The 26295-nt window shown below is 35.3% G+C and overlaps 1 protein-coding gene across 1 annotated transcript in view; it reads left to right on the forward strand.

Annotated features, from left to right (window-relative positions):
- Positions 1 to 26295, forward strand: part of PCDH15 (protocadherin related 15) — a 1410242-nt gene that overhangs the window by 1336538 nt on the left and 47409 nt on the right. The window contains exons 29-31 of the mRNA XM_063435339.1: positions 8962 to 9138; positions 12527 to 12745; positions 17970 to 18080. Of these exons, the coding sequence (XP_063291409.1) occupies positions 8962 to 9138; positions 12527 to 12745; positions 17970 to 18080 (507 nt within the window). The remainder of the gene's footprint in view (positions 1 to 8961; positions 9139 to 12526; positions 12746 to 17969; positions 18081 to 26295) is intronic.

Raw genomic sequence — 26295 nt, forward strand, 5'->3', positions numbered from 1 at the left:
AAGTTTCAACTCAAATGTCATCTTTTTTGGGAAGATATTGGGAAGATATAAATCTCTGATTATTCGCACTGAAAAATCTGGCAATAATAAGATAGATACACTTGGACAAAACTCATTAATCAAACGAATATTAAATAAATTAAAAACATAATCAAAACTGAGCTGACTACAATATGTATTTAATTGGAAGACACTTATAAAGAAAACAAATGCAAATGTCATGGTTGTGATCCATAAAGTATAGTAATCTGGCCTCACTACCTCAATCCCTGTGGGAGGGGGGGATTATTGCCCCTACTCCTGAATTTACCCAGTGCCACTGAAGAAGAAGAAGAAGAGCATTGATTATGTCTCCATCTAGACCCTCATCTGTGGACCTCTGTGAAGAGGAACATGTGCCAGCTCCTGGGCCACATCTCTTCTACCACACATTCAATGCTGCTCCTCTGGACATTCCGCTTTTCCACTGTACATCCCTTATTGTTCTGCTGAGAATTCAGGTTGCTAGTCTTATATACATTTCTAGAATGTTTTGGAACATCTCTTTAACCTCTGACATCATTAGCCATACCAATTCAGGATCACTGGGACAATAGAGATGAGTAGTATAGAGTGCCAATCTTGCTTTCACCTCCTGTATGAATTATCTCCCTATTCTGGCTTTGCATCCAGAAAACTGCTTGCTTAATTGGGGTTGGTTTTAAATCCTTTCAAAAAGAAAGCATTATGCTTGCCAACAAAACAACAGGAACAGAGTGACTGTCCCGCAACTGGAGATCTAGATCCTGCCCCATTATGCTGTTAATCAATTCTATGCTCCAGGAACCACCACAGAAGCAAGGAGTATATTTTTAGCTGGCAGACTTTAAAGAGACACTATATTCACCAGAACAACTACAGCTTAGTGTAGTTGTCCTGGTGTCTATAGCATGTCTCTGCAGGTATTTTAATGTAAACATTAGTGCCTAGTAACATCTCTAGTGGCAGTCAATCATATGGCCACTGTGTCAGTGCTGCACAATGTGCTAGTCTTATCTACATTGACCACTGTGTTAATGCTAGCACAATGTGCAGCAACTACATTTAATGTCTCAAAACTCTGCATGGAGATGCTAAACACTCCCCATAGAGATGAATTGATTCAATGCATCCCTATGATTAGATTCTCATAGGCAGAGTGCGCTGTTTTGATGTGCATGTGCAATAGCCTTTCAATGCTTTACTATGGAAATAATTGAATTGGCTGGGATCATCAAGATACCAGTGCAGCGTGGGTAAAAATGTGAGTAAACTCATATTTTTACAGCAAAGAGAGGGGCGCAAGGTGCCTGAATCAGGATCATCAAGGCCAGTGCAGCGTGGGTAAAAATGTGAGTAAACTCATATTTTTACAGCAAAGAGAGGGGTGCAAGGGGCCTGAATCGGGATTATCAAACCAGTAAAGCGTGGGTAAAAATGTGAGTAAACTCATATTTTTACAGCAAAGAGAGGGGTGCAAGGGGCCTGAATCGGGATTATCAAAACCAGTGAAGCGTGGGTAAAAATGTGAGTAAACTCATATTTTTACAGCAAAGAGGGGGGATCAAGGGGCCTTTACAGTTATTTTACTACTATAGTATCAGGAATACATGTTTGTGCTCCTGACACTGTATTGTCCTTTTAAGCAAAGTAATTCTGTTAGAAATGAAAAGAGCTGCTTCATGCTCAAACACCAGACGTGCATGGTGCATTAAGAACACATTCTAGTTTATTGGACTGCACACAGATTTTTAAAGAGCACAAAAAAGCAAAATATATATGGGGGAATTCTAGGACAATGGAGAGTTTAGATGATTGAGAACTTAAGGGAGGCAAACAAAGTGCACTTTAACTTGTCAGAAAACCTTGTCCAAGAATAATAAAAGCAAGGCACAGTGAAGTGAGGTGTTTACAAACAAAGGAACACACATTAACACTGAATACATTTTAACTGAAGTCCAACAACAAGTAACCACAGAATTAGGGGTCAGGGCTTCAGCAGTCATCTCAGGTCCACACCAAAAGGGTCCAGAACCTCTGGGTCCTTCAAGCCCCTACACATGCCAAAGACTCTTTGCCTGGTGAGTGATTGATAATGAGGGAGTGAGGTGGCTGTCGTGGAGACCCCCACCAAAAAATGGTAATGCACTTATTTCACACTACTCTGACCAGGAATGTCCTACTCATTTCAAATTGGCATGACATGTTGGTAAATAAGTCAGGTCATCTTATGATGGTATCTCATATTCATATCAATATATTTATATGTGGTTCTTCTGACACATATGCTGCATCCCTTTTCTGATAAGACATTTTGTAGGTAGGTTAGAAAGATAGCATTTGTGCGAATTTTAATTAGTAGTCTGGCATGCAGTAGGTTTGTTTTAAGAATCAAATATTTGATAATGTAGCAACAATGCCAAATATATTGTTCCTTTGACTTTGTGGGAATACAATGGGAGTTGTGGCTAGAATGGTCAGCTTTTCACACTTGTTGAATACATTCTCACAGGTGGAAATACGGTTTACCAAAGGGAAACATTTTAGTCTCTATTCTTTAATCAGCTGCATCGTGTTTGAGATCTTTATGCTATTGCTTTTGAACTATTGCAACTCTACAGTCTAATGCTATTTTTTGAAAATGTTTCATTAGGATTTATTTACCTCTTCTGAGTTCACTTCTCTTATGAGAATTGATAAATACAGAGAATCAAGTAAATTAGATCATGTTCTACCATTTTAATCTACAAAGTAATTTGACACAATAGACAGCCTTTTTAGAACTCTTGCACATTAAAGGACAATTACAAATAAATCAATAAACTAATTGTATCACATTTTACCCAGCATAAGCTGTACATGGTATACATAAAGAGTGGTACCATGTATTCATAAAAAAGGAACAAGAAAAGATGGCATAGGTATTATATATATAGGATGTAAGCATTCAATCACTTAGATCTCTTCCACATGTAGAAGTATAACACAGAAAGACTATGCTTACTATACAATCTATTGGGAGTTAGAGACAGGTAAAATACAAGATATTGTTTATCAAGTCTGTGAAAAAAATAAAACTGAAAGAACAACAAATTCTAGAAATAATCTCGACCAGGCTTGTTTATGATGTTCCTGTGCGCTTGTTATATCATCGCCTAAGGTGATTAGAAAGAATACAAAATCATTTTTTTTTTGGTGCTGAAATATGTCAGTGTAAATTGACCCATTATTTGTATTGCTACAGGTTGATGGGAATGCCAAAAAATCATTTTGGAAGGGCTGCAAAAACGGTTGTGTTAATTTTGTTATTTTTCTTAAGCATTGCTGCAGTTTACAATGTTAACAAGTCTAACCATTATTGAAGTAATTTAAGAAATATGTGTTTAAAAATTCGTTATGGCATAAGACAGTTGTAAAATCATGGGGTACCTGGTGTTAATAATTTGCTAAATACAAATTATTTTTATTAACACAGTCATATACAAGAAATGGTCAATGTTTTTTGTGATACCATGATCACTGTTGAGGACTCAAAAATAGGTATATCAATAAGCTTGCAGTGATGTATAAACTAGGCTAGAAATAAAAAATAATATGATATCATGGGGCTTTATCTCCTTATCATGGAAACATTCATCGAAAAATCACCTTAATCACAACATCTGTTTTTGTGACAAAACTATTACCTCTCTGAAGTATATCCATTAAACAAGTGTGACCTTGAACGCAAAGACCCAGAGATTGTGTTACATTAACCCCATGCCGATGTTACAGCGTACTACACTGTCCTATAAAAGGAGGGCTTTAACGTAGTAGGGTGGCATAGCAATACGTGCCCAAATATAACCCAGATTCTATTAAGGGGTTGAATAATTTTGAGACTGGAAAAGAATCACGGATCAATGATGGATTACTTTATGCAGTTGGAAATTCCAGTGAGTGCCCGCTTTTCTGAGAATTATAATTGGCACTGTGGCATAGAAACATAGAATGTAACGGCAGATAAGAACCATTCGGACCAATTTTCATACTTTTATTAGCCCATGGTCTTATATTATAGCTAGGATAGCCTTATGCCTATCACACACATTCTTAAACTTCCTCACAGCACTAACCTCCACCACTTCATCTGGAAGGCTATTCCATGCATACAACACCCTCAAAGTAAAGTAATACTTCCTAATATTTTTAAACCTTTGCCCCTCTATTTTAAGACCATGTCCTTTTATTGTGGTAGTTTTCTTCTTTTAACTATACTCTTCCCCTTTACTGTGTTGATTCCCTCAATATGTTTAAATGTTTTATCACACCCCCCGTGTCCAGTCTTTTCATCCAATCTATACAGGTTAAGGTCCCTTGACCCTTCCTGGTAAGTTTTACCCTGCAATTCATGAACCAGTTTAGTAGTCCTTTTCTGAACTCTCTCCAAAGTATCTGGAGATACGGTTCCCAGTACTGTGCACGATACTCTGTACAATGGCATGAGCACTTTCCTCTTTCTACTGTTAATACCTCTTCCTATACAACAAATGATAATGCTAGCATCTATGCATGCCTAGTCATCTGAAATAATTACCCCTAAATCCCTTTCCTCAGATGTTGAGGTTAGGTCTGTGTTAAATATTCTATACTCTGCACTTTTGTTACCCCGAAGATGCATTATCTTGCACTTATATACATTAAATGTCAGTTGCCACATCTCTGACCATTTTCCTAGTTTACCTAAATCATTTGCTATTTGGCTTATCCCTTCTGGAACATCAACCCTGTTGAAAATATTTGTATTATCAGCAAAAACATACCTTACCATCAAGACCTTCTGCAATATCACTAATAACAATATTGAAGAGCATGGGTCCAAGTACAGATCTATGAGGTACCCCACAGATAACAACTTGACACAAATATACTCAATTGACTACAACCCTTTCTTACTGTCACTCAGCCACTGCCTAACCCATTCAACATGTATATGGATTGCGGGATTGTGAGTGCGGTACACCTAAAAAATAAATAAAAATAAAAAATAATATATATATATATATATATATATATATAAATATATTCACACACACACACACACACAAAGTTGTAATCAAAATGATTCAAGTGCCATTAAAAATCAGCTGTTTCCAATTAACAAATCAGACAAAAGTAATTGAACACAAACAAATGCTTTAAGTGGTTTTCCCACATTTAACTGCAAATACAAATTCCAATGACTTCGCCACTCTCAAAATTATTCAACCCCTGAATAGAATGCATCACAACAGTTCAAATGTGCAAAACAGGTGTGCTTTAGCTAGAACACTTGAAATACCTGAACTGGCTAGGGTCTTGTTTGACTGCATTTTAGAAATATGGCTTAGAAAGAAGTGTCACTGAATTTTAGAAATATGGATTAGCCAATAGATTGGTCCACAAAGTTAAGGGAAGAGATCAGTGGCTTAGAAATAAGAGTCACATTTGACTGAATTTTAGAAATATGGCTAAGCCAATAGATTGGTCCTCAAAGTTAAGGGAAGAGATCAGTGCCCTTCACAAACAAGGAACAGGATACAAAAAGATAGTAAAGTCAAGAAATGCTCCTAGAGACACCATTGAAAGCATTGTTTGCACGTTCAAAATTGAAGGCACAGTGGTTACACTACCTGGACCAGGCAGAAAATAGAAGCTATCAATGGCTGCAACCAGACTTCATGTTAAAAACCCTTGAATGGTTGCAAAAGACCTGCAGCAAGACTTGGTGGCAACATGAACTGATGTTTCATTGAGCCCAGTAAGGCGCAAAATTAATGCAAAGGTTTCCATGCCAGAACTCCAAGATGTGCACCACTACTGACTCAAAAGCACAAGAAACGTCGGCTCCAATATGCTCAAAATGCTATAAATAAGCCACAGACATTTTGGGATTCTGTTCTGTAGAGCAATGAAACAAAACCGTAAATTTTCATCCCAATGGATCAGCAGTATGCCTGGAGGAAGAAGAATCAAGCATACACTTTGCCTACAGTTAAGCATAGTGGTGGCTCCTTGGTGCTATGGGACTGCTTTGCTTCCTCTGGCACTGGAAACCTGCATCGTGTTGAAGGCAAGATGGTTTCATTGAAATATCAGGAAATCCTAGGTAAAAACACCATGCCATCTATGAAGAAACTGAAGCTTGGGCGTCATTGGACCTTCCAACAAGACAATGATCCCAAGCATACTTCAAATTCAACCAAGGCCTGGTTGCAGAAGTAGTCCTGGAAAATTCTACAGTGGCAATCAAAGTCACCTGACTCGAACCACATAGAAAATATCTCTGCAGCACACAAACCCAAGAACATTACTGAATTGGAGGCCATTGCTTATGAGCAATGGGCTACGATTCCACAGGGATGCTGCCAGAATCTGGTGTCTTGCTATGCATCTTGTTTGCAGCAGGTCATAGCAGCAAAATAGTGCACTACTAAGGACTAAAGATGCTTGCCATGAAGGGGTTAAATAACTGAGACTGGAGAATTCAAAATAAGTTTAATATTCAGTTGAATTTGGGGAAATCACTTGAAGCTTGTTGTGTTGAGCTTTTGTTTGATTTGTTCATTACAAACAGCTGAAAATCTGTACATTTTGACAATATACTTTTTTTTCAATGTGGATTGAATAATTTTGATTAATTCTGTAGCTCAAATTCCAGATTTTGCTTTGGTTCAGAACGTGTACAATTACCCCCACCCTTAAAGAGTTAAGGGGTTAAAATGAAGTTGTTGTCGTGTAAGGTTTGAATTTGTCATGTAAGGCTTATTATACCTGCAAACATCTCCTTCATGAGTAATTTAAAATAAAATGTATCATACAGATACTTTATATGCTTAATTGCGCATTCAGCTCTGATGTAATTACTTACCTTCTCTCAAAAACTGCAATCGTGCTGGCTCTGTGGGTGTTATCAATGTATCACCTACTCCCATCCATGTAATTGGCCTTGCTTGGGAGCAAGATTACACCTCCTCCTTTACACCATTATCTTAACATCACTGAGTATGTGTGCATGTTTCAATGTGTGGTCATTTATCTGTATCTCCCTTTATGCGTATGTATGTGTCTATGTGCTAGCATTTGTCAGTTTATATACCATTTATACATCTCTAAAAGGGACATGATGTTGGAGACAAACATTAATATTCTTTATTTACTTTTCATTTACTTTTCATATTTTATACATAATCTATTAAAAAAAAGTGGTGAAATCCCGAATTCTCCCTCTGTAAGGCAGGTGCTTTAATGGAATGGGTTTAGTACAAGAATCACACCATCTGTTTTATTCTTAATCAAAACAAGCTGAAGTGGTATAAAAATGATGGATTTCTTTTAAAAAAAACTGCACATAATAACATTCCACCTGAATTTAAAGGGATGTTGCAGAGTTCAAAATACATCTACAAAGAACATGGGGAAACATTAGTCTGCTGGACTCCCTTCCCCACCTTTTTCTTGTATATAAGAAAAAAAAAAAGTTAACTACCTCTAAACCAATGGGGAAAAGGTCCATCACTGAAGCTCTTCTCTGTCTCCAGGAAATAATTTGTATTGATAGGTTCATGGACAATCCAATGCTTCTCATGGAGAAACAATCAGAGAAAGGGCCAATACATGGTATTTCCCACACTTTGTCAGCAATACTTCTCTTTGAGAAGCATTGCATTTTCTATGTGCTGGGGCATGAAGAGCACCCTTCTGGTTGGCATTCTGAATGCTGCGACCGTGGTATGTACATCAGTGATATATATATATATATATATATATATATATATATATATATATATATATATATGACATTAAACAGTAAAACAAAAGTATGGTAGAGTCATTCTAGTAAATTAAAGATGCATGTAGAAGCATCTTGTCAGAACTCAAGAGCTAAACTCGTATTGGTTATGGGCTTTATCATTGAGTTACTCAATCCAATGGAAGGCCCTGGCTTCTTTGTAATTCCTGACCCTGGTCAATTTCTATTTTTGTCCTGCATTAATATCTCTGATCTCAAGTTCTGCTCCTGAGCAAAGACCATTTTGTCGGTGGAGTCATCATGTAGATCAGAGGTGAACATGATTAATTTAAGCATATTCTTCCTGATGAATCTTGATATCAGTGGAAGACTTCCCCATAAAGGTTCTATACCTGTCCTATTAGTTAAAAAAAAAACAAAAAAACGTTGCTGTTGCTAAACCAAACCTGTCAAGCTCAAACTGTGGAATAACATGCATAGCATAGATGGAATTTGATAGCCAATGTTTTATAGTAAAAAATAAATTAACCCCAAATTTTAATCAAACGGTGCAACTTTTAATGACAAAACAACATTATTTTTTCCCCCAGTAAATTATCTTTGTTTCTGTACATTTTTTTTTTTTTATTCATAGGATTGTAAAGATTGGTTTGTAGCTAAAGTACTTAGTAGTTCCCTAAAGCAAAGGTTGAACTGCATAAAAGACTGCTAGTTCAATACTGATTGTAGTAATAGTACATCTTGAGCAAACCAGTTATTTAGTCTCCAGTGAATAAAACCACCTTTAATAATACAAAATCATTGCTTCTACAGTCTCAAATTTAAAGTGTTTAAAAATTGATGTCCTAAGCTGAACCAATGCTTCCTTGGAGGGCATTGAATCAGCCCTTGTTTGCAAGCCTTTTCACATAATGGGTTTATGTTAATAAGGGTATTATTATAGCTTCTGGTTGTAAAAGGTTCAAAATGACTAAAGCACAGAGAAGAGTGGTCATTTTGCAACCTCTTTTTTTTATTATTATTTTAGTTGGCCTCCTGCAATTACAACACAGGAGGATTTGATTTATATATAGAGAAATGCAATTAGCTTTGTAAACATGATTTATCTTTTTTTTATAATTATTTAACATATTAATAACAATAACCTTTTTTTTTTTTTTTTTTTTTTTAAGTATTCTAGAGCGTTATGTCCAGGATCAGATACCTGGAGCTGCTGTGGTAGTGGAATCAATTGGTGCTCGAAGGTATGGAGATGGATTTTCAGAAGAGGATTACACTCAAAGTGACCTTATGATTTATGCAGTGGATCCTCAAACGAACAGGGCAATATCCCGAAATGAACTTTTTAAGTAAGTGCCTGGTTAAAGGTTACTATTATGTTGCAACTTATGGGTCTTTAGTTTTTTTTAATATCATACATATTTAATGGCCAAACAAGTCAAAAGAGATTCACTCCACACAAGGCAAATATGATTTTTTGTATATAAAATGTAGAAAAAACTGGGATACAGCTGTAAACCTAAAAATATAATACAAACAAACAAAATAACAGTGTAGTATCCTTTGAAACACTTGGTGACACGCCAATATAGTACAATCACAGGATATCAGGATAATATGCGCCTGTAATTTCTCTTTGCAATGACTTGACCAACCCGTCATGCCTTGGGTTTGCATATGGGGTGTCTAACAAATATACGTCATACATTTGTATGAGTGCCATATGTGTGCATGTGGACTGCACTGCTACAGTTAACCATTTTATACACATGCAAGTAGATTGTGGGAAGGAAAAGACAAAAACACTAGAACACTTTTCTGCACAACTAATAGCTAACTTAGTTCTTTAGTTAGTGCTAAAATGAAGGAATTGTCAGTTCCCTTCTTTACTGAATAAAACACTTGGTCTTAAAAAAAAAAAAAAAAAAAAAAAAAGACAACTAGGACCAACAATCATTATTTAGTAGATATACCTCCATATCTTAAATTAGCTTGCAAAATCTCTAGTTATTATTAAAGGCAGCCTTTGCAAGCCCTCCCCTTTTTCCTTGGAAGAGACTTTCAGTCTCTGCTTGGAGAAGCTTCTGAAGCTGTCCCTCGATTGTGCAGCACACCAGGCACAGAGTCTAGAATTCATGCTGGTCTGATTAGACTGAAAATTAGGTAAATGGGGAGTGCAGGAATGCTCAAGTACAGCACACCTACCACTTCCATTGGCTGAAGGGAGCTAACCTCCATGGCGGTTTGATTTAATAATAAAAATGCTTTTACTTACAGAAATAGTTACTTATATAAAGTGACTTTTTAATGGCAAACTTCTCACCCATAAAGTATTTGGGAGTGGAGTGGCCCTTTAACCCCTTAAGGACACATGGCATGTGTGACATGTCATGATTCCCTTTTATTCCAGAAGTTTGGTCCTTAAGGGGTTAAATTAAAGGAACATTGAGGAATCCTTTTCAAAACTATTAAATTCTGGCTGTTCTGTAAATTCTTTTAGCCAAAATCATCCACGTAGGTTATCTTGACACCAGTCTGTTTGGATTGAAAATGTTGATAGTAAATATATAGATTCAATTTCCTAGATTTACTTGACCGAAACTGAAAAGTACTTTACACTGCAGAAAAAAGGAGGCTAAGGTCAAAAGTGTCCGCAAAAAAATCCAACAAAAAGAAAAAAACAACACTTACTGAACAAGCCAGTTCTCAACACCATGACCTCGGAAACAAATGTTTTTCCCCCTTATTTTATTGATTTGGAACTGTAGTTTTAGTTGCTTTTCAGTGCAATGCAAGAGTAACTTTTCATGGGTTAAGCCAGGTGAGAGTTAAGCTAGACTCCTACCGTTATGACAAAATAATATGGAGTCAAGAAGGAATTTTTTTCCTAGATTGGTGCAAAATTGGAAGTGCTTCAAACTGGGGGTTTTGCCTTCTTTTGGATCAACAGCAAAAAACAAATGTGAGGAAGGCTGAACTTGATGGAAGCAAGTCTCTTTTCAGCTATGTAACTATGTAGACTATGTAGTATCTGTTAAAACGTAGAGCAGGTTAAAGAAGCCTCTATAAAAGTAGACATGGTTTTAGATATTTATGGATATTCACAACATAAGCAGAGTATTTTTCTGCAGTATTACAAGAAACCAAAAACAAAAATGTATTAGAAATGCAGCTGAAAGAAAATGAGGTATTTATAAGAAATATGGTTTAATCAAGATTTGCCGGTTATATTTACAAAATCAATACAGTTTATAACCAAACACCTCAACACAAGCGACAGTGCTACTAATGTATTGCATAATAATTTTTTAGTAACTAGGAACATATTGTATACTGTGTCATCCCATAATGGGGTTGTCTGACTGTGCTGCAGTGACATCTAGTGAAATGTACTGTATTTTAAACAAACAAGGATGTTGGTCTGAATATTATGTTTATTATATAATTTATCATGGAGAGCCTTGAAAAATTGTAAAACGTCAGTGTTTACAATGTTTTTAACATGTGTTTTCATGGAATTCTCCAATTGGAAATGTAGTAGACTTGTTGGATTAAAATATATAGCTATTAATATATTTTAAAACGTATATAGATATACATCTATATATGTATATACATATATATATATATATATATATATATATATATATATAGAGAGAGAGAGAGAGAGAGAGAGAGAGAGAGAGAGAGAGAGAGAGAGAGAGAGAGAGAGCTATATAGATATAGAGATATCGAGAGATATCGATATATTTAGCCATGCCCTTTAAATTTATACAGTATATAGAGTTGCCATGTTTTCCAGACTGCTATGAGTTCTACATACTCTATGCAGCAATTCTATTCTAGGAAGAAGATTTGATTAAGTCAGTTTGTATGGAAACCCCACATAATTGATTGATTTTCTGGTATTATAAGAATTCTATATAGTGCTGATTAACTACCGCCCCTACACAATAAAGAACTGATAGCTGCAATCCGGCCACATGATCACCATATAACAGAATGCAATATAACTCACCTTATCTATTTCCATGTTTGTGTTATGCACTGCATGTATAATGTGAATAATATACTAGGATATAGCTGCATTATACATGATGGTATCTTACTTGTTAAAGTATTCACATGAAATGCTTGATTAATGGCTGTCTTGGAATGCAAAAAGCTTATATTTTCTGGGATGAATTCACATTGCAGATAGTTTCATGGTTTCTTATGTGAGTAAGTGTATTTTTGACATTTAGAAATCTTTTACCAATGAGAAATAAGTAAACAAACCGAGGCGAAATCTATTCTCTTACAGTTTATTTTAAATTGCAAGTTTGGGTAAAGATCAACATAAAGATTATATTCACTTGTGAAAATTGTATTTATATTTTCTAATGCAGCTAAACATCTTCCACATCTGCATGCAATGCTAACATGCAGGAGAAGCAAATGTCAAAGATATCATTATTTTAATTTATTTTTCAGCAAGTTGCTCAAAGTCTTGCAAATCAACTGGTAGTCACTAAATGAAATGAGAACAAAGGTTTTCAGTGTAAATATATATATATATATATATATATATTTTTTTTTATTTTTTTTTTATTTTTTTTTATTTTAATGTCCTCATCAGTTTTTTGGTACCCATGGGTGGAAGTTGGCACTCATGGGTGGAAGGTTAGTGCAAAGATCCATGAATTTGATGTCTCTAATTGATGTTGTTAATTACTGTTTCCTTCTCTGTGAACTTAGGTTTTTGGATGGTAAAGTGCTCGACATTAACAAACAATTCCAGGATTATATTGGTCAAGGTGGACGTATTCTGGAAATCCGCACCCCTGATGTTGTAGCCAATGTGAAGAAGCAAGCTCAGGCTGTAGGGTACACGGAGGGGGCCCTACTTGCCCTGGCCATTATTATTATTCTTTGCTGCATACCTGCTATTTTAATTGTGATGGTCAGCTACAGGCAGTAAGTACTCTTTTTAAGTAACTGATTTATACATAGATGGATAAAACCCTTCATATGCTGGGTTTGCTATATTTGCATTAATTGTGCAACAACAATGCATAATTAATCAGTTCTTAAATAGAAAATCATACTGAAATATCTGTTTTGTCACTGTAAACATTTTTATTTTTGCTGCAAGGCAGTAGAAAAAGTGATGCCTATTAACATTTTTGCTTTGGGCTCTAAGCAACACAAACATAGCATTGCTTGTGCTCTGCAAACCTAATGTGAAGTATGGTTACTGCAGAAAAAAACATAGTTAGGAATGCCAATAACATGATGTTTCAACTTGGAAAAGGTTAGTTTAAACAAGCTGCTTCTTGTCATCTATTGGCGATCTATAACATTCAAAGAATTTTGAGTTCTGTTGTTCTTCAACAGGAAGAGAGCAGTAGCACGACTAATTAAATTAGATAAACCCACCAGCCCTCAAAAGGATGTTTGATAAAGAATACTAATTGGGTTATTTACTATGACAAGTAATTATGGAGAGCTGGCAAGAAAATTGCAAATTTTAGGTCAAAATATCTGAAATTAAATTCATTTATTTTTGTCACTTGACTATTTTGGCCAAAGGAAACTGCAATTCTCTAGTCAATGATCCACATTTACATATCTAATAATTACCACTGTACTAATAAGGGCTGTACAACATGTTTCCTAAAAGAATGAAAGAAGGTATGGCAGATATGCATTTTGAATTATCCAAGTTTGGTAGCTATTTGACATATCCAGATGTTCTACAGAAGACAGCACTAGATTGCATGTTTCACTTAGAATGTTCTTAAATGCTCCTTACGATATGCGTTTGGATAATTTTTCCACAAACTAAAATTTAAGGACATCTGCAAAATATAATTATTTTCTTAATAATGCTACAACCGTGTTTGTAATTATTACCTTAGTCCACTGTAGTTTTAACCCCCAGTACATTTATACTCACTAATATATTTCATACTATAATGGCATGAATTGCATTTTCACTCCATATATTTCAATTGAACAGATTCCCCATTAGTAGCTGTACGTAATCCTTTCAGAAATCAGATGAATGTTATCCAGGAAAGTACAATAACTTTTATGAATAGAAGGTGCTTACAAATTCAGTGCTCAAGTCAGTGCAAGGGCTTGAATATAAAAACGCATTATGAATTAATCATAGGAATACATTGCATGCTAGGTTCAGCCAAGAATGTAATTGTGCTCGACTATTATGCAAGCTTTGTTTAATTTGCTTCAAGTAGTTTCAGTCCTAAAGCCACCACAATTGAGGAAAAAAAAAATTAAAATAGATTACTTCATCCTTAATAAGTGACTTTTTGAATATAATTCAGACAACAGAAGACTCCTGAACTCTACTTAACGTACAGCAAATGTTTATTCAGTGACATCTTTTCTGAATATAATTTATTGCAACAGTGGCTTTTACTCTGCTGATAATGGTTTTCGAAAAGGGTATTACATTAATTGTACCAATTTAAGCATTTTGGTTATTAGAATGTCATTAACTAAATCATTTTAAAAGAAAGATAAAGTCATATTAATGTCAATAGCTGTAAAATAACTTTTTAAAACTTGTGAATTTTGTTTTTCTTTTTTTTTTCCCTTCTTGCGTGCAAAACAAGGTTCAAAGAGTAAGTACACTGCTTTGTTTTCTATTTTACTATCGTATTCGAAATAAATTATATACATATTTAAATTAACAGAAAAAGAATCTTTTAGGCAGTATGTATATAGAGATCGTAACATATGGAGGGTGTTATACATTTTCCCAGGATGCAATATAACAGCTGATACATCTGCCATGTGTACTGCAATGGTAAGATTTCAATACTACTCATTTATCATAAAGCACCACAAATAATCTACACTGTTGTTCAGCTTTTTAAATTAAGTCTTCCTTAATAGATACCAGTTTATCCAGTGCGCAGATCAAACTATAAATATAGTTCTTTATTTGAAGATAAAACAAATTCCACAATCAAAGGATCAAGCTTGTTTTTTCTATAAGTGATATAATTCAGTCACAGATATCTGCGGGATAGATTTTGTGACAGGTTTTTGAAAACCTTCTCTACCTTATCTAACACATTTAAAAAGCTTTAAATGGAAAATAATGTTTTTTTTTCCTCTACATTTTTTTAGATGACATGATTACCCTTAAACAAATTCGTCATCTAGCTTCTGCTTCTCTAAAAACAGTGTTACATTTTTAATATAAGTGTTGCTTCTATCAGAGAAGCTAAAGGTGTTTTGCCAATTCTGAAAAAAAAATGTGAACAAAAGTTAAATTTCAAGACGTGCGCCAGTTTTCTTATAAACTTAATGTTCCCAAAGTGAAAGTTCACTTGTTTTCCTATGTAATCAAAAGACGAAATCTTAACTAGCATTCTCTACTGATTACATCTATCAACGTGCTCCACTTCCATATCAAAGTTCTTTTAGAGTCAGCCTTTCCTTATTTACTGTCGAGTACTTATGCTCTCATTGTGCACCTGCAGCTGTTCACGACACCAAGTGAATTGATTTTAGCCATTCTTAGCATTGCAAAAATAACCTACAAACTTTTTGTTTTTATAATTTAACTTGCGTTTTTAAATTTTTAGAATTTTAAGTATTTACCTAGTGTATAAATTCTGATCTATTACAAGGTCAACGTGTACAGAATTCTAAAGAAAGTCAATTTGATTGGACCTAATTAAGCAAAATATTCACAGGTGCCTTACTGCCAAACTTATTGCTTAAAGAAATAGAAGCCACCATCACATAATTACTGTAACTAATATCTGATAAATATTACATGGAAAACATGAGCTTAAATGATGTCTAGGTGAGGAGGCAGGAGTAGAGGATGGACTAGGAGGGGTTAGAGAACTGGTAGAGGGAGAGCATATGTTGGGAGGTAAAACAAAGTTGTAGAAAAAAAAAAAAAGAGTACCCTAGGAAAGACCAAACGTGGGATTGGAAATCGGCTCCTTGGAGTTTAACTCTAGTGGATTTCCAGTGTCTAGCAATTAGAGTTTACATTAGCAGTTAGGAAATGCAGACTGAGATGCTTTATGGGACCCTTTATGTGGATTTGAAAGAATGTCCAATAGGAGGGATTGAGGTATGGAAATTGTAGCCCATTTAGTTGTGACACCAGGTCCAGGACTGATGATCAAAAGGAATGTAAAGGGACACAGCTCTGGAATACATTTAGAGGGGTGCCTCAGTGAGACTGGCAATTTTAGTATTGATCAGAGGTGCCTGTGAATATGTGAGGTAGTGCTGTAGGGACTAGACCATTAGAGTGACATAATAAAAGTGAATGCCTGCAATCCCCAGGCCTCCTCTTCTCATATGGGTGTGAATAATATGATGTACCACTGGACGATGGAAGTCCAATTAAAAGAGTTAAAAGAGTTATTTTGAGATTAGAACATTTTAGCAATGTGGAGGGGGTCGATTTGGAGGGAAGACACTTGTTTTGGCTGAGTTAACTTGACTTACCAAGGAAAGTTCTAGCCCCGTCTTCTATTTATCATACAAGGATATGAGTTTTGTAAGGAGTTTAGAGTAGTTCTACTTAAGGAGAGACTGGTGGGATAATGTCAGCTTTACACAAGGAAAGATAAAGTCATTTTCCAATCAAAAGGATAGGTAGAAGGAAGAATTGTATTCATGGTTTATCAATAAACTCCTGCTTTCTTCTTTTTTCTTTTTAAATCAATGGTTTTATCTTAAGCACAAATCACACCGTGAAGAAACAATGCAATTATGGTCATACCTTATGAAAAAGAGAGAATTTTGCACTTCAATAACGAGGCTGCCAATTGTAATTAATCAAGTTAGAAACAGTATCATACATCTTTTTAGGTAAAACGAATAGCAATATTACACATTTCATAGACTGACAAGAGAAATGAATAATTACTGTAAATACATACACTGTAGGAAATAAGGTTTGTTCATTTTCTGGAAATGGTAACATTAAATACCAATACTTGTCGCTGGAGAATGTAAATGACAGAAGCCATAATTCTTTAAAGAGATTTTCATTTAAAACTCAGCTGCTTTCCTAATGATTTATAGAATCCTTAACACACGTCTCCACTATAGGCATTACGTTTAGGCTAATGGATTTGTATTACACAGCATGAAAGTACAGTTAAATGACTCATTGCAGTGAAAGTGGATTGCCATCACTTATCACAAAAGAGGTTTATCTGGGTGCCTCAATATGCAATATTGTACACGTTGGAGGTAGTTTGCAAAATGAAAGTTCTCGAGCAACAATATGAACAAATATCATATAGTAGGATTTCAACACTCAGAGAGGTCTCTTAAATCTTTGCAAACCTTTTAGGACTCAAACTTTGACTGTTGATTACCAGCTCTCTAGATTAGATGTTCTTAACATTTGGGTCAGGACTCAATGGCGCATCCCTAAAAGTTTGAACAGATGCATCATTTTTATCAAGCTCTGGGGAAGTTCCCTCAATGAATTGATTAGAACAGTCCTGCTTTCCCTAGTGTAATAAAGAATATGAAACTAGCCATGGTCTAAGGTTTTTTTTTTATCAAAATAAATGTTGTGATACATTACATTATTACAATACAGTATTAATCGAGTAATGGGTCACCGAGCTAATGACATAATTAGCTTGACATAATGAAATAATTTGGATCTTCAGCAAAATAAGTTCAACACTGCTCTAAGTAGAGAAGTATAGCCCAGCTCATACATTATCAATTTTAGAAGAAATGTTGCACCAATTTTGCTTTTTGGATGCAATTCTCACTACTTTCATGGTAGTCACCTAGTTTTTTTTTTTCTCAATAAAGCAAATAAATGAAATAGGATACCAATATGGCAGTCTATTATAATATAGAACTAATATCCATGTGTAATATGCATGTGAAACATCTTTGAAATGTAAAAATGATATTTATCTCATGCTCATGCAAGCATAATTGGTTAAGCTAAACCAATTTAGGTGATGATTTCACTTTAAGAATGGAAAGAAAAAGTAGAGAGGTCCTCATAAATGTGGTCCACGTTAAACAGAACAAACAATACACCTTAGAATTTACATAAAGACAATAACATAATCAGGCAGATTACATAAAAATGTTGAAAAAGCTTAAAAATAAACTGCATGCCCTCTGATTCTCTTTATTTTATTTTTTTCCCTTCAAAAAGGAGGCAAGCAGAGTGCGCAAAGACAGCACGAATCCAGATGGCAATGCCAGCAGGCAAACCATCAACTCCCGCTGCCAATAATCTGTATGAAGAGCTAGGTGACAGCACCATGTAAGTACTGAATATAAATTGTTTTCTGAAGAATAGTGGGTGCTTCTGTGTATTCTTGATCACAGAAGTAGCTTTGAGATATACATTGACTACATGTTCTGCAACATTCTACAATGCTTTGCTCAAATGCTTCTGTTAAATATGTATGTAACCAACCATTTAATACTGTACAGTACAGTGTTTTTTTTCTCATTTTTATTTCAACAATGGATTTGCAAAAAACATCCTTTGGATGTTGAAACATAATTTCTCAGTGGCTGAGCTGTATGAAAGACAAATGATGAATCGTTTTAAGTTCTCACCATGAAAAGGTTTGGTGAGCTAGCTCATATGACTTCAGGCAGTACGGTTTAATGCATACAAATAGTAGTTTTGAATGCTGATGTATTGCATTAATCGTAGAATGTATTATATAATCCTGATTTGTTTTCATATGCTATGTAACCATACTTTCCTACAAAACCATCTAAAAGCAATTGAAACCAGCAACATTTTATTAAACTAATTACAGGCTTGACAGATATTATTGCAGAAAAAAAAATTGACTCTATATATTACATATATTCTGTTTAAGACTCCATATGCACGATTTTATATCCCCTGCATAAAGGCACAGAATAGCAATTCATATAATATTTTTTTTTCCCCTGGAAACAGTAGTATATAAAAACATCAAGAAATAATCAGTCTAGCGAACACTATATCTTTGCAGTTTGCGAAAGTTTGTAATTTTAAACATTACAGCTTTACATGTGAATTATAGAGGATGTGATTGATATATACTTTTAGATTAACCCTTTCATTGAAATTTTAATTTTATACTTTTTTTTTCCAAATATAATCAATAGCACAGGTGAGACAAATATGGGACTGAGGGACTGAATGATGTTGACTGCATTATATATAATTAGGATTTAGAAGAACATGCTGGGCACCATAACAACTTGAAATCAATTATGTTTTTCTGGTGCCTGGAGTCCCTGTGCCCCATCTTACCCTAAGGGGATTAACCTGTTATGAATGGTTTAACCCCAAAGTTGAATAGAGGTTGCTTGGCTTATGGCTATGTCAGAGGCTTAATTGAGGAAGCCTCGGATTTGGCTTTTGTCATCTGATGCACATAATCACTAGCTCCTCATTCAGAAAACTGTTTGAGAAACTGAGTGTACGTAAAGTACAGAATATGCTGCTTTGAGAAAAAAATACATATAGCCGATGTTTAGTTCACTTTAAAGTCATGCATTACAATTGATATCACAAATAAAGAACTTCAGTTGGTGATATATTTTATATATACTTTATACTTTTCTCATAACTGTTGGAAATCTATCGTCTTATGTACAGTCCTGTTAATGAATTGTTAATGACAGTATTATCAAATCAGACAATACTGCTATAAGACCAACGTATATGAAGTTTGACTCTCCTCTACAAAATTATAAATGTTGTGCTTTTTGTTTTGAAAAGAGTAGAAAGCTTGAACAGCAATTTGCTTACAAATTTGGTACAAGTATGATCTTAAATTTGTCAAGTTATGAGCATAAAATAATACTTTTAAATTTAAAGAGTTTTCAAACATGTTTATTAAAGGAGTTGAGATCTAGCTGCAGAAGCACTGTTATTTTATGGAAGATATTTTAGTATTGCAAAACAATTTATTAAATTAAGTTGTGCTTATGAATTCCCAATATATTGTCTGTACAGACAGCACATATACTCAGTCGTAGTATCATGATATAACAGCAAAAAAACAGCGACTAATTGACAAAACAAATAATTCTCAAAAAAAGAGATGAAGAGTGTTCACCTCAAATAAGCTTATAATCCAGGAGGAATGTGGGAACTGAACACAAAAGGAACAACAAAATGTAAAAGGGTAATAGAGGATTTAATAGTATGATGCCTGTGTCTAGTCAAACTTGAAAATAGGGTGATTATTGTGCACAGTAGGACATTCCGAAGCGAATGCACTGTCCTTGTTATGCTTGTAGGTGAGAAATGATAGCAAGAAGAGCAAGTCTCTAGCAAAGTTGAGTGATTGAGAGTGAAAGTTGGTCAAAGAGAAAAAATTTAATGAGAAGTAAAGTTGTTGAGGGCTTTTTACTTTAGTGTCAGTAATTTGAATTTGATCCTGAAGGTAAAAAGAGCCAGTCTAAGAATTGGTAAAGAAGTGAGGTTCCAATGTGTCTGGCAAAAATAATTTCTTACTTGTAGTGGAGATATGTGTGTATTATGGAGGCTAAGAAGGAGAGAACTGCAGTAGTTGAGCTGAAAAAGTGCATGAAAAAGTGCACAAGTCACACCTTATGTTCTAAAGGGGCAAATAAGAGCAATATGTTTTAAGTGAAAATATAAATATGCATACACATGTATGGGATATATTCCTTAGGTTATTGGTCCCCATTATCTGAATCAGAGTTAATCTTTGTGTAAATCTACATGAATGCAAAGCATGCGTTATATATTTTTATTTAAATAATTGAAAAGTAATAATTGTAATGATAATTGAGATAAAAAGGGCAAACCACAAAGTAGTGACAAAAATCTCGACCCACGAGTAAAGCCATAGAGATTTCTTTATTCGCCAAGGGTCACTGGCGCTTTTCAATAAGGAATGTTTCATCTGTAACAATCAGTATGGTGGGTAGATGTACATGTACAACATTGATTGCTATACCAGTGGTTCCCAAACCTGTCCTCAAGGCACCCCTACTAGTCCAGGATTTGGGGATTACCCAGCTGTGTCTAAGGGGTTTTTAGAAAAAAAGAAGAAGAAAAAACACCTTAGACACAACTGAGTAATCCCTAAATCCTGGACTGGTAGGGGTGCCTTGAGGACTGGTTTGGGAACCACTGTGCTATGCAATAACATTACTTCCAGCAAAAATATTTGAATAAGCTGTGAAAGCTGGATTGTGTGCATAGAAACAGAGAATGTGACGGCAGATAAAAAACATTCGGCCCACCTAGTCTGCCCAATTTTCTAAATACTTTCATTAGCCCCTGGCCTTATCTTATTCATAGTAAGGATAGCCTTAGGCCTATCCCACACATCCTTCAACTCCTTTACTGTGTTAACCTCTACCACTTCAGCTGGAAGGCTATTCCATCCATCCACTACCCTCTCCGTAAAATAATACTTCCTGATAATATTTTTAAAACTTTGCCCCTCTAATTTAAGACCATGTCCTCTTGTTGTGGTAGTTTTTCTGCTTTTAAATACAGTCTACTCCTTTACTGTGTTGATTCCCTTTATGTATTTAAATGTTTCTATCATATCTCCCCGTCTCGTCTTTCCTCCAAGCTATACATGTTAAGTTCCTTTAACCATTCCCTGTAAATTGTATCCTGCAACCCATGAACCAGTTTAGTAGCCCTTCACTGAACTCGCTCTAAAGTATCAATATCCTTCTGGAGATACAGTGGCCAGTACTGCGTACAATACTCCAAGTGAGGTCTCACCAGTGTTCTGTACAATGGCACGAGCACTTCCCTCTTTCTACTTCTAATACCTCTCCCTATGCAACCAAGCATTCTGCTAGCATTTCCTTCTGCTTTATTACATTGTCTGCCTACCTTTAAGTCATCAGAAATAATCACCCCTAAATCCCTTTCTTCAGTTGTTGAGGTTAGGACTCTATCAAATATTCTGTACTCTGCCCTTGGGTTTTTACATCCAAGATGCATTATCTTGCACTTATCCACATTAAATGTCAGTTGCCACAACTCTGACAATTTTTCTAGCTTACCCAAGTCATTTGCCATTTGGCTTATCCCTCCTGGAAAATCAACCCTGTTACATATCTTAGTATCATAAGCAAAAATACATCCCTTACCATCAAAACCTTCTGCAATATCACTAATAAAAATATTAAAGAGAATGGGTCCAAGTACAGATCCCTGAGGTACCCCACTGGTGACAAGCCCATGGTTCGAATATACGCCACTGACTACAACCCTCTATTGCCTGTCACTCAGCCACTGCCTTACCCATTCAAAAATATTGGAATCCAAATTTAAAGATTGCAGTTTATTGCTAAGCATTCTATGTGCAACAGTGTCAAAAATCTTACTGAAATCTAGGTAAGCAATGTCTACTGCAGCACCATGATCTATTATTTTAGTTTAATCTAGTATGGCCTCTTTACGAGTTGGCTCCTCAATGACTTGTTTTAGAGACAATCCCAGTAGGGAGTTTAGAATATATGTGCTTCTGGCACAAGCAGCTGTTTTGGTTTTCCAGTTTACATCAGGAAAACTCTTCGATTTGTCCTGGGAGTCTGTAAATCACACCTACACGAGTTACTGTGTGATTACCAAATTGTAACGTAACCCAAACGAACTCTATGTTCGCCTCACTAATTTTTATTAGGCTAGATTTTATGCTATCCTTCACAAACAGGGCCACCCCTCCCCTTTCTTGCTTTCTGTATTTTCTATGTAATGAGTACCCTGGTATTGCAATCTCCCAGTCATTTTTCTCATTATACCATGTCTCAGTAACAGCGACTAAATCTACATTATCAGTTGCCATTATTGCCACAATTTCACGGATCGTATTCCCTAAACTGCAAGTATTTGTAGACATGACTCTAAGCTTATCATTTTTTACACACTTGCTACAGGCACCTTCTGTCCTTGTTTTGGAGAGCAATTGGATTGATGTTTTATCACCCTTCCCCCTTGCCACTCCTAGTTTAAATACATCCTAGCAAAACCTCTGAACTGCTCACTGAGAACAATTGTTCCCTTTTGAGAAAGATGCAAACCATCTTTTTGTACAGTTTATTTCCATTCCAAACAGAACTACCATGAGAAATTAAGCCAAATCCTTGATCCCGACACCATTCACCAAGCCACAAGTTAAAGTACCTAATACGCATCCGCCTGACGTTCTGAGTGTTATTCACAGGCAGAACTTCAGAGAATGACAGTGTGGAAGCAACCTGCCATATATAATTGGCAAAAACACAAAACACTTCCTTTACCTCTGAAACCTCATTGCAAGCCAAGTCATTTTTCTCTTGATGGACAAGTACATCCAATTCCCCTTCCTGCTTTGCTCGCTTAACAATATTACAAATATGTTTCCTGTCTCTGTAAGCATTAGCTCTGGGAAGACTTGTCACAAGACCACTATTGTCCAGCTCCACACCTCTTATGATCGAATCCCCTAACAACAACTGCTTTCTATTAGGCTTCACCACAGTCTCCAAGTCTGTCTCCATAATACCACTATGCTCGAGGCCTGAGAATGTCTCCACAACACAACTACCCTCAGTGCCTGTGCCAGTCTCAACAACACCACTACAGCCCATGCCTGAGCTTATATTCATAACACCACTACACATATGCACAATTTCTGAATGCTGCTATTCAACACTGATTCTCATAAGGAGCTTGAGGGATCTAGAGAACAAACCATTGTATGTATCATATTTAACCAGGTTTACAAGCTACACTTGACATTGAGCTTAGAATTACAGTAGTCAAGAGGAAATTTGAAGATGAACATTTGAATATAAACCCCTGGAAAATAACTAAACATATCCATTTGAATCTACCATTATAAGTTGCCCTACAGTCTTTTAATGTCATGCCTATTATTTCTAGGGCTTAGGATCATAAATGTAGGGTAGTGGATGCATGGAATAGCCTTCCATCTGAAGTGGTAGAGGTTAACACAGTAAAGGAGTTTATGCATGCGTGGGATAGGCATAAGGCTATCCTAACTATAAGATAAGGCCAGGGACTAATGAAAGTATTTAGAAAACTGGGCAGACTAGATGCGCCGAATGGTTCTTATCTGCCATCACATTCTATGTTTCTATGTTTCTAGTTTTAAATAGAGAACATAGAGAAAAAAGGAAACAGGCAGATAGATTCTAACTGCACATTATTACTTTTAGAAGTGTTGCACGTTTCCAGGAACTATCTTTGCTGAACCCAGGCATCATTTGTAAATTCAGATATATCACTAAGTAAGTCAGAAGTTTCAAATACATTGCAAGTAGAAACAAAGCATTGAGCATTGGATCCAAACAAGTTGTCAGTATATAAAAACTGGTATAAGAAGTGTCCAATAATAGCCTTTTGGTATGGAATATTTACAGATGGAATGAGACACCTGTATTTTTATTTTGTATGTTTTTCTTTTTTTAAGTTAAATGTACAATACTTTTTTCTATAAAGAGAACATTCAATTTTTGGTAAGTTTCTATTGTTGTTTGCTCTGCTTGAATAGCAATTCCTTCATTGAAGTCTATAGAAAAATTGCTATTCAGTAGGCAGAGTAAATTCTTACGCTAAGATAATCCAGCCCATGGAGTTTTTTGTATATTGTTATATTGTCAATTTGTTTCCATGTCATGTACAAAATTGCATCTTTTGAACGTATTTGCAAATAACTTGCTTAATGTGCTACTGGCAACCTGTATGTTTCTGTTTTATTTATGTTATGTATCATAGGTTCCTTACAGGCACATTTAGGAGAATGAACAGTACATCTCCTTTGCGTATTATATGCTATTTTCTTTCTAACAGCTGTTCTCACTGTCTCATTGTCATTTTTTCCCCCACGTTTGCATGCTCAGGTACCAGTAAGTAAAACTAGAAATGTGTAGTAGATTTTAGATGTAGCACGTAGATGTTGGTGCTTTAGTGAACCGTTTATAGAAGAAAAATCCTTAAATACAGTATTGCTTTTCCAAAATATCTAATTGTATACTCTATACAATGTAGATTGCATTTTAATTGCGTTATAAAGGGAGACTGCCTCTTCATCATTTTAGCAAAATAACCATAATGCCTTAGCATAGCTGACATACATCTAACAGCAGTTTTATCACATGCTATCTCTTAAAAAATAAAGTTGGTTTATAGTGTATCTGTAGGTAAAGCCATGAAGTTGCAAATCTACAGCATCTTAATGGATTAACCCAGTTGTAAATTGACATTGGTTAGTTGCCATCACAGCTAACTTTAGTTGTCAAAGCCAATTGTTAAAGTTCCCCATTTTGCCAGTGCATGTTTTTATGTTTAGTTCCATAGTGTGTCTCTCCATAAAAAATAAAGATGCCAGATGAGATACTATAATGGGCACCACTATAATTACGATTGTCTACCATAGTGGTGGATGAACCATTGCACTCACATCAGACCATGAGGACATAGGTCATCAAAGGTAGGGGTATCACACAACTTCCAACCTACTAGTGTTGAACTATATCTCCCATAATTCCCAAGCAACACCAAATGTAGAGCCTCTTGGGTCCATACACAGATTCACACCTTCCAATGCACACATTTTAATAATAACTTATTATATGTAGAATTTCTGGTGTCGTATTTATAGATTATAAAGTGGTAATAGTGAAAAATGTATGACTTGTTTGGTGACTTAGTGAAAGAAAGAAGAAATGACTCCCCTAAATACATTTAAAATATAACCTTTAATAGTAATAATAAAATATAGTATAAGTGTCCATAGTGGGGATAGTACTAAATGATAATGATAAACTAAGGTATATATACACACTCTGACAGGTGACTATCAAAATAGGAAAATATGTAGAGATACCCTGTAACTACTGAGATAATTGAATACAGGAATAGGTTAGGTTCTGTTTCAAAATATACAGAAACCTAAAATTTATATATTCTGAAAAATCAGTTTACAAAGAATTGGAGTATTTGCGTATAAGTAACTAAAATATATACAATTAAATAAACTGATGAATAACAGAGGTATGTGCAAAAGGTAAAGAGGTCCTGTTCAGAAATAACAGAGACCTTCACCACTAATGTAAACTGAAAAAAACTAAAGTATATACAATATAAAAAGAAGGTTCTGTTCATACGTTTTCAGAGACCTTCACTTGGTAGTATGAGCAAAACTGAGTTTTGCAATCCACAGAGCCTGAATATAAATGGCTATTCTATAATTCAGTTTCACGTCTTGGATCCCGAGCTGTATTTCACTGTTACCGCTCAAATTTTCTTCTTTTTTGGGGGGATTATCATCCATTTACTACCGAATATCTAGATATTGAACTAGACAGTATGTTCATTTCTACAAGCTTTAATTGGATTGCATTTCCCTCCCTAATAGCGGTATCATACTTTCTATCCATGGAGGCTGTATTTAGCGTATATCCTTGCTGTGCTTGTGGCTCATGACTATATCCCCTTTTAAGTACTTAGGTGGATATACTTC

Source organism: Pelobates fuscus, chromosome 10 (genome assembly GCF_036172605.1).
Source record: "Pelobates fuscus isolate aPelFus1 chromosome 10, aPelFus1.pri, whole genome shotgun sequence".
Classification (NCBI taxonomy): domain Eukaryota; kingdom Metazoa; phylum Chordata; class Amphibia; order Anura; family Pelobatidae; genus Pelobates; species Pelobates fuscus.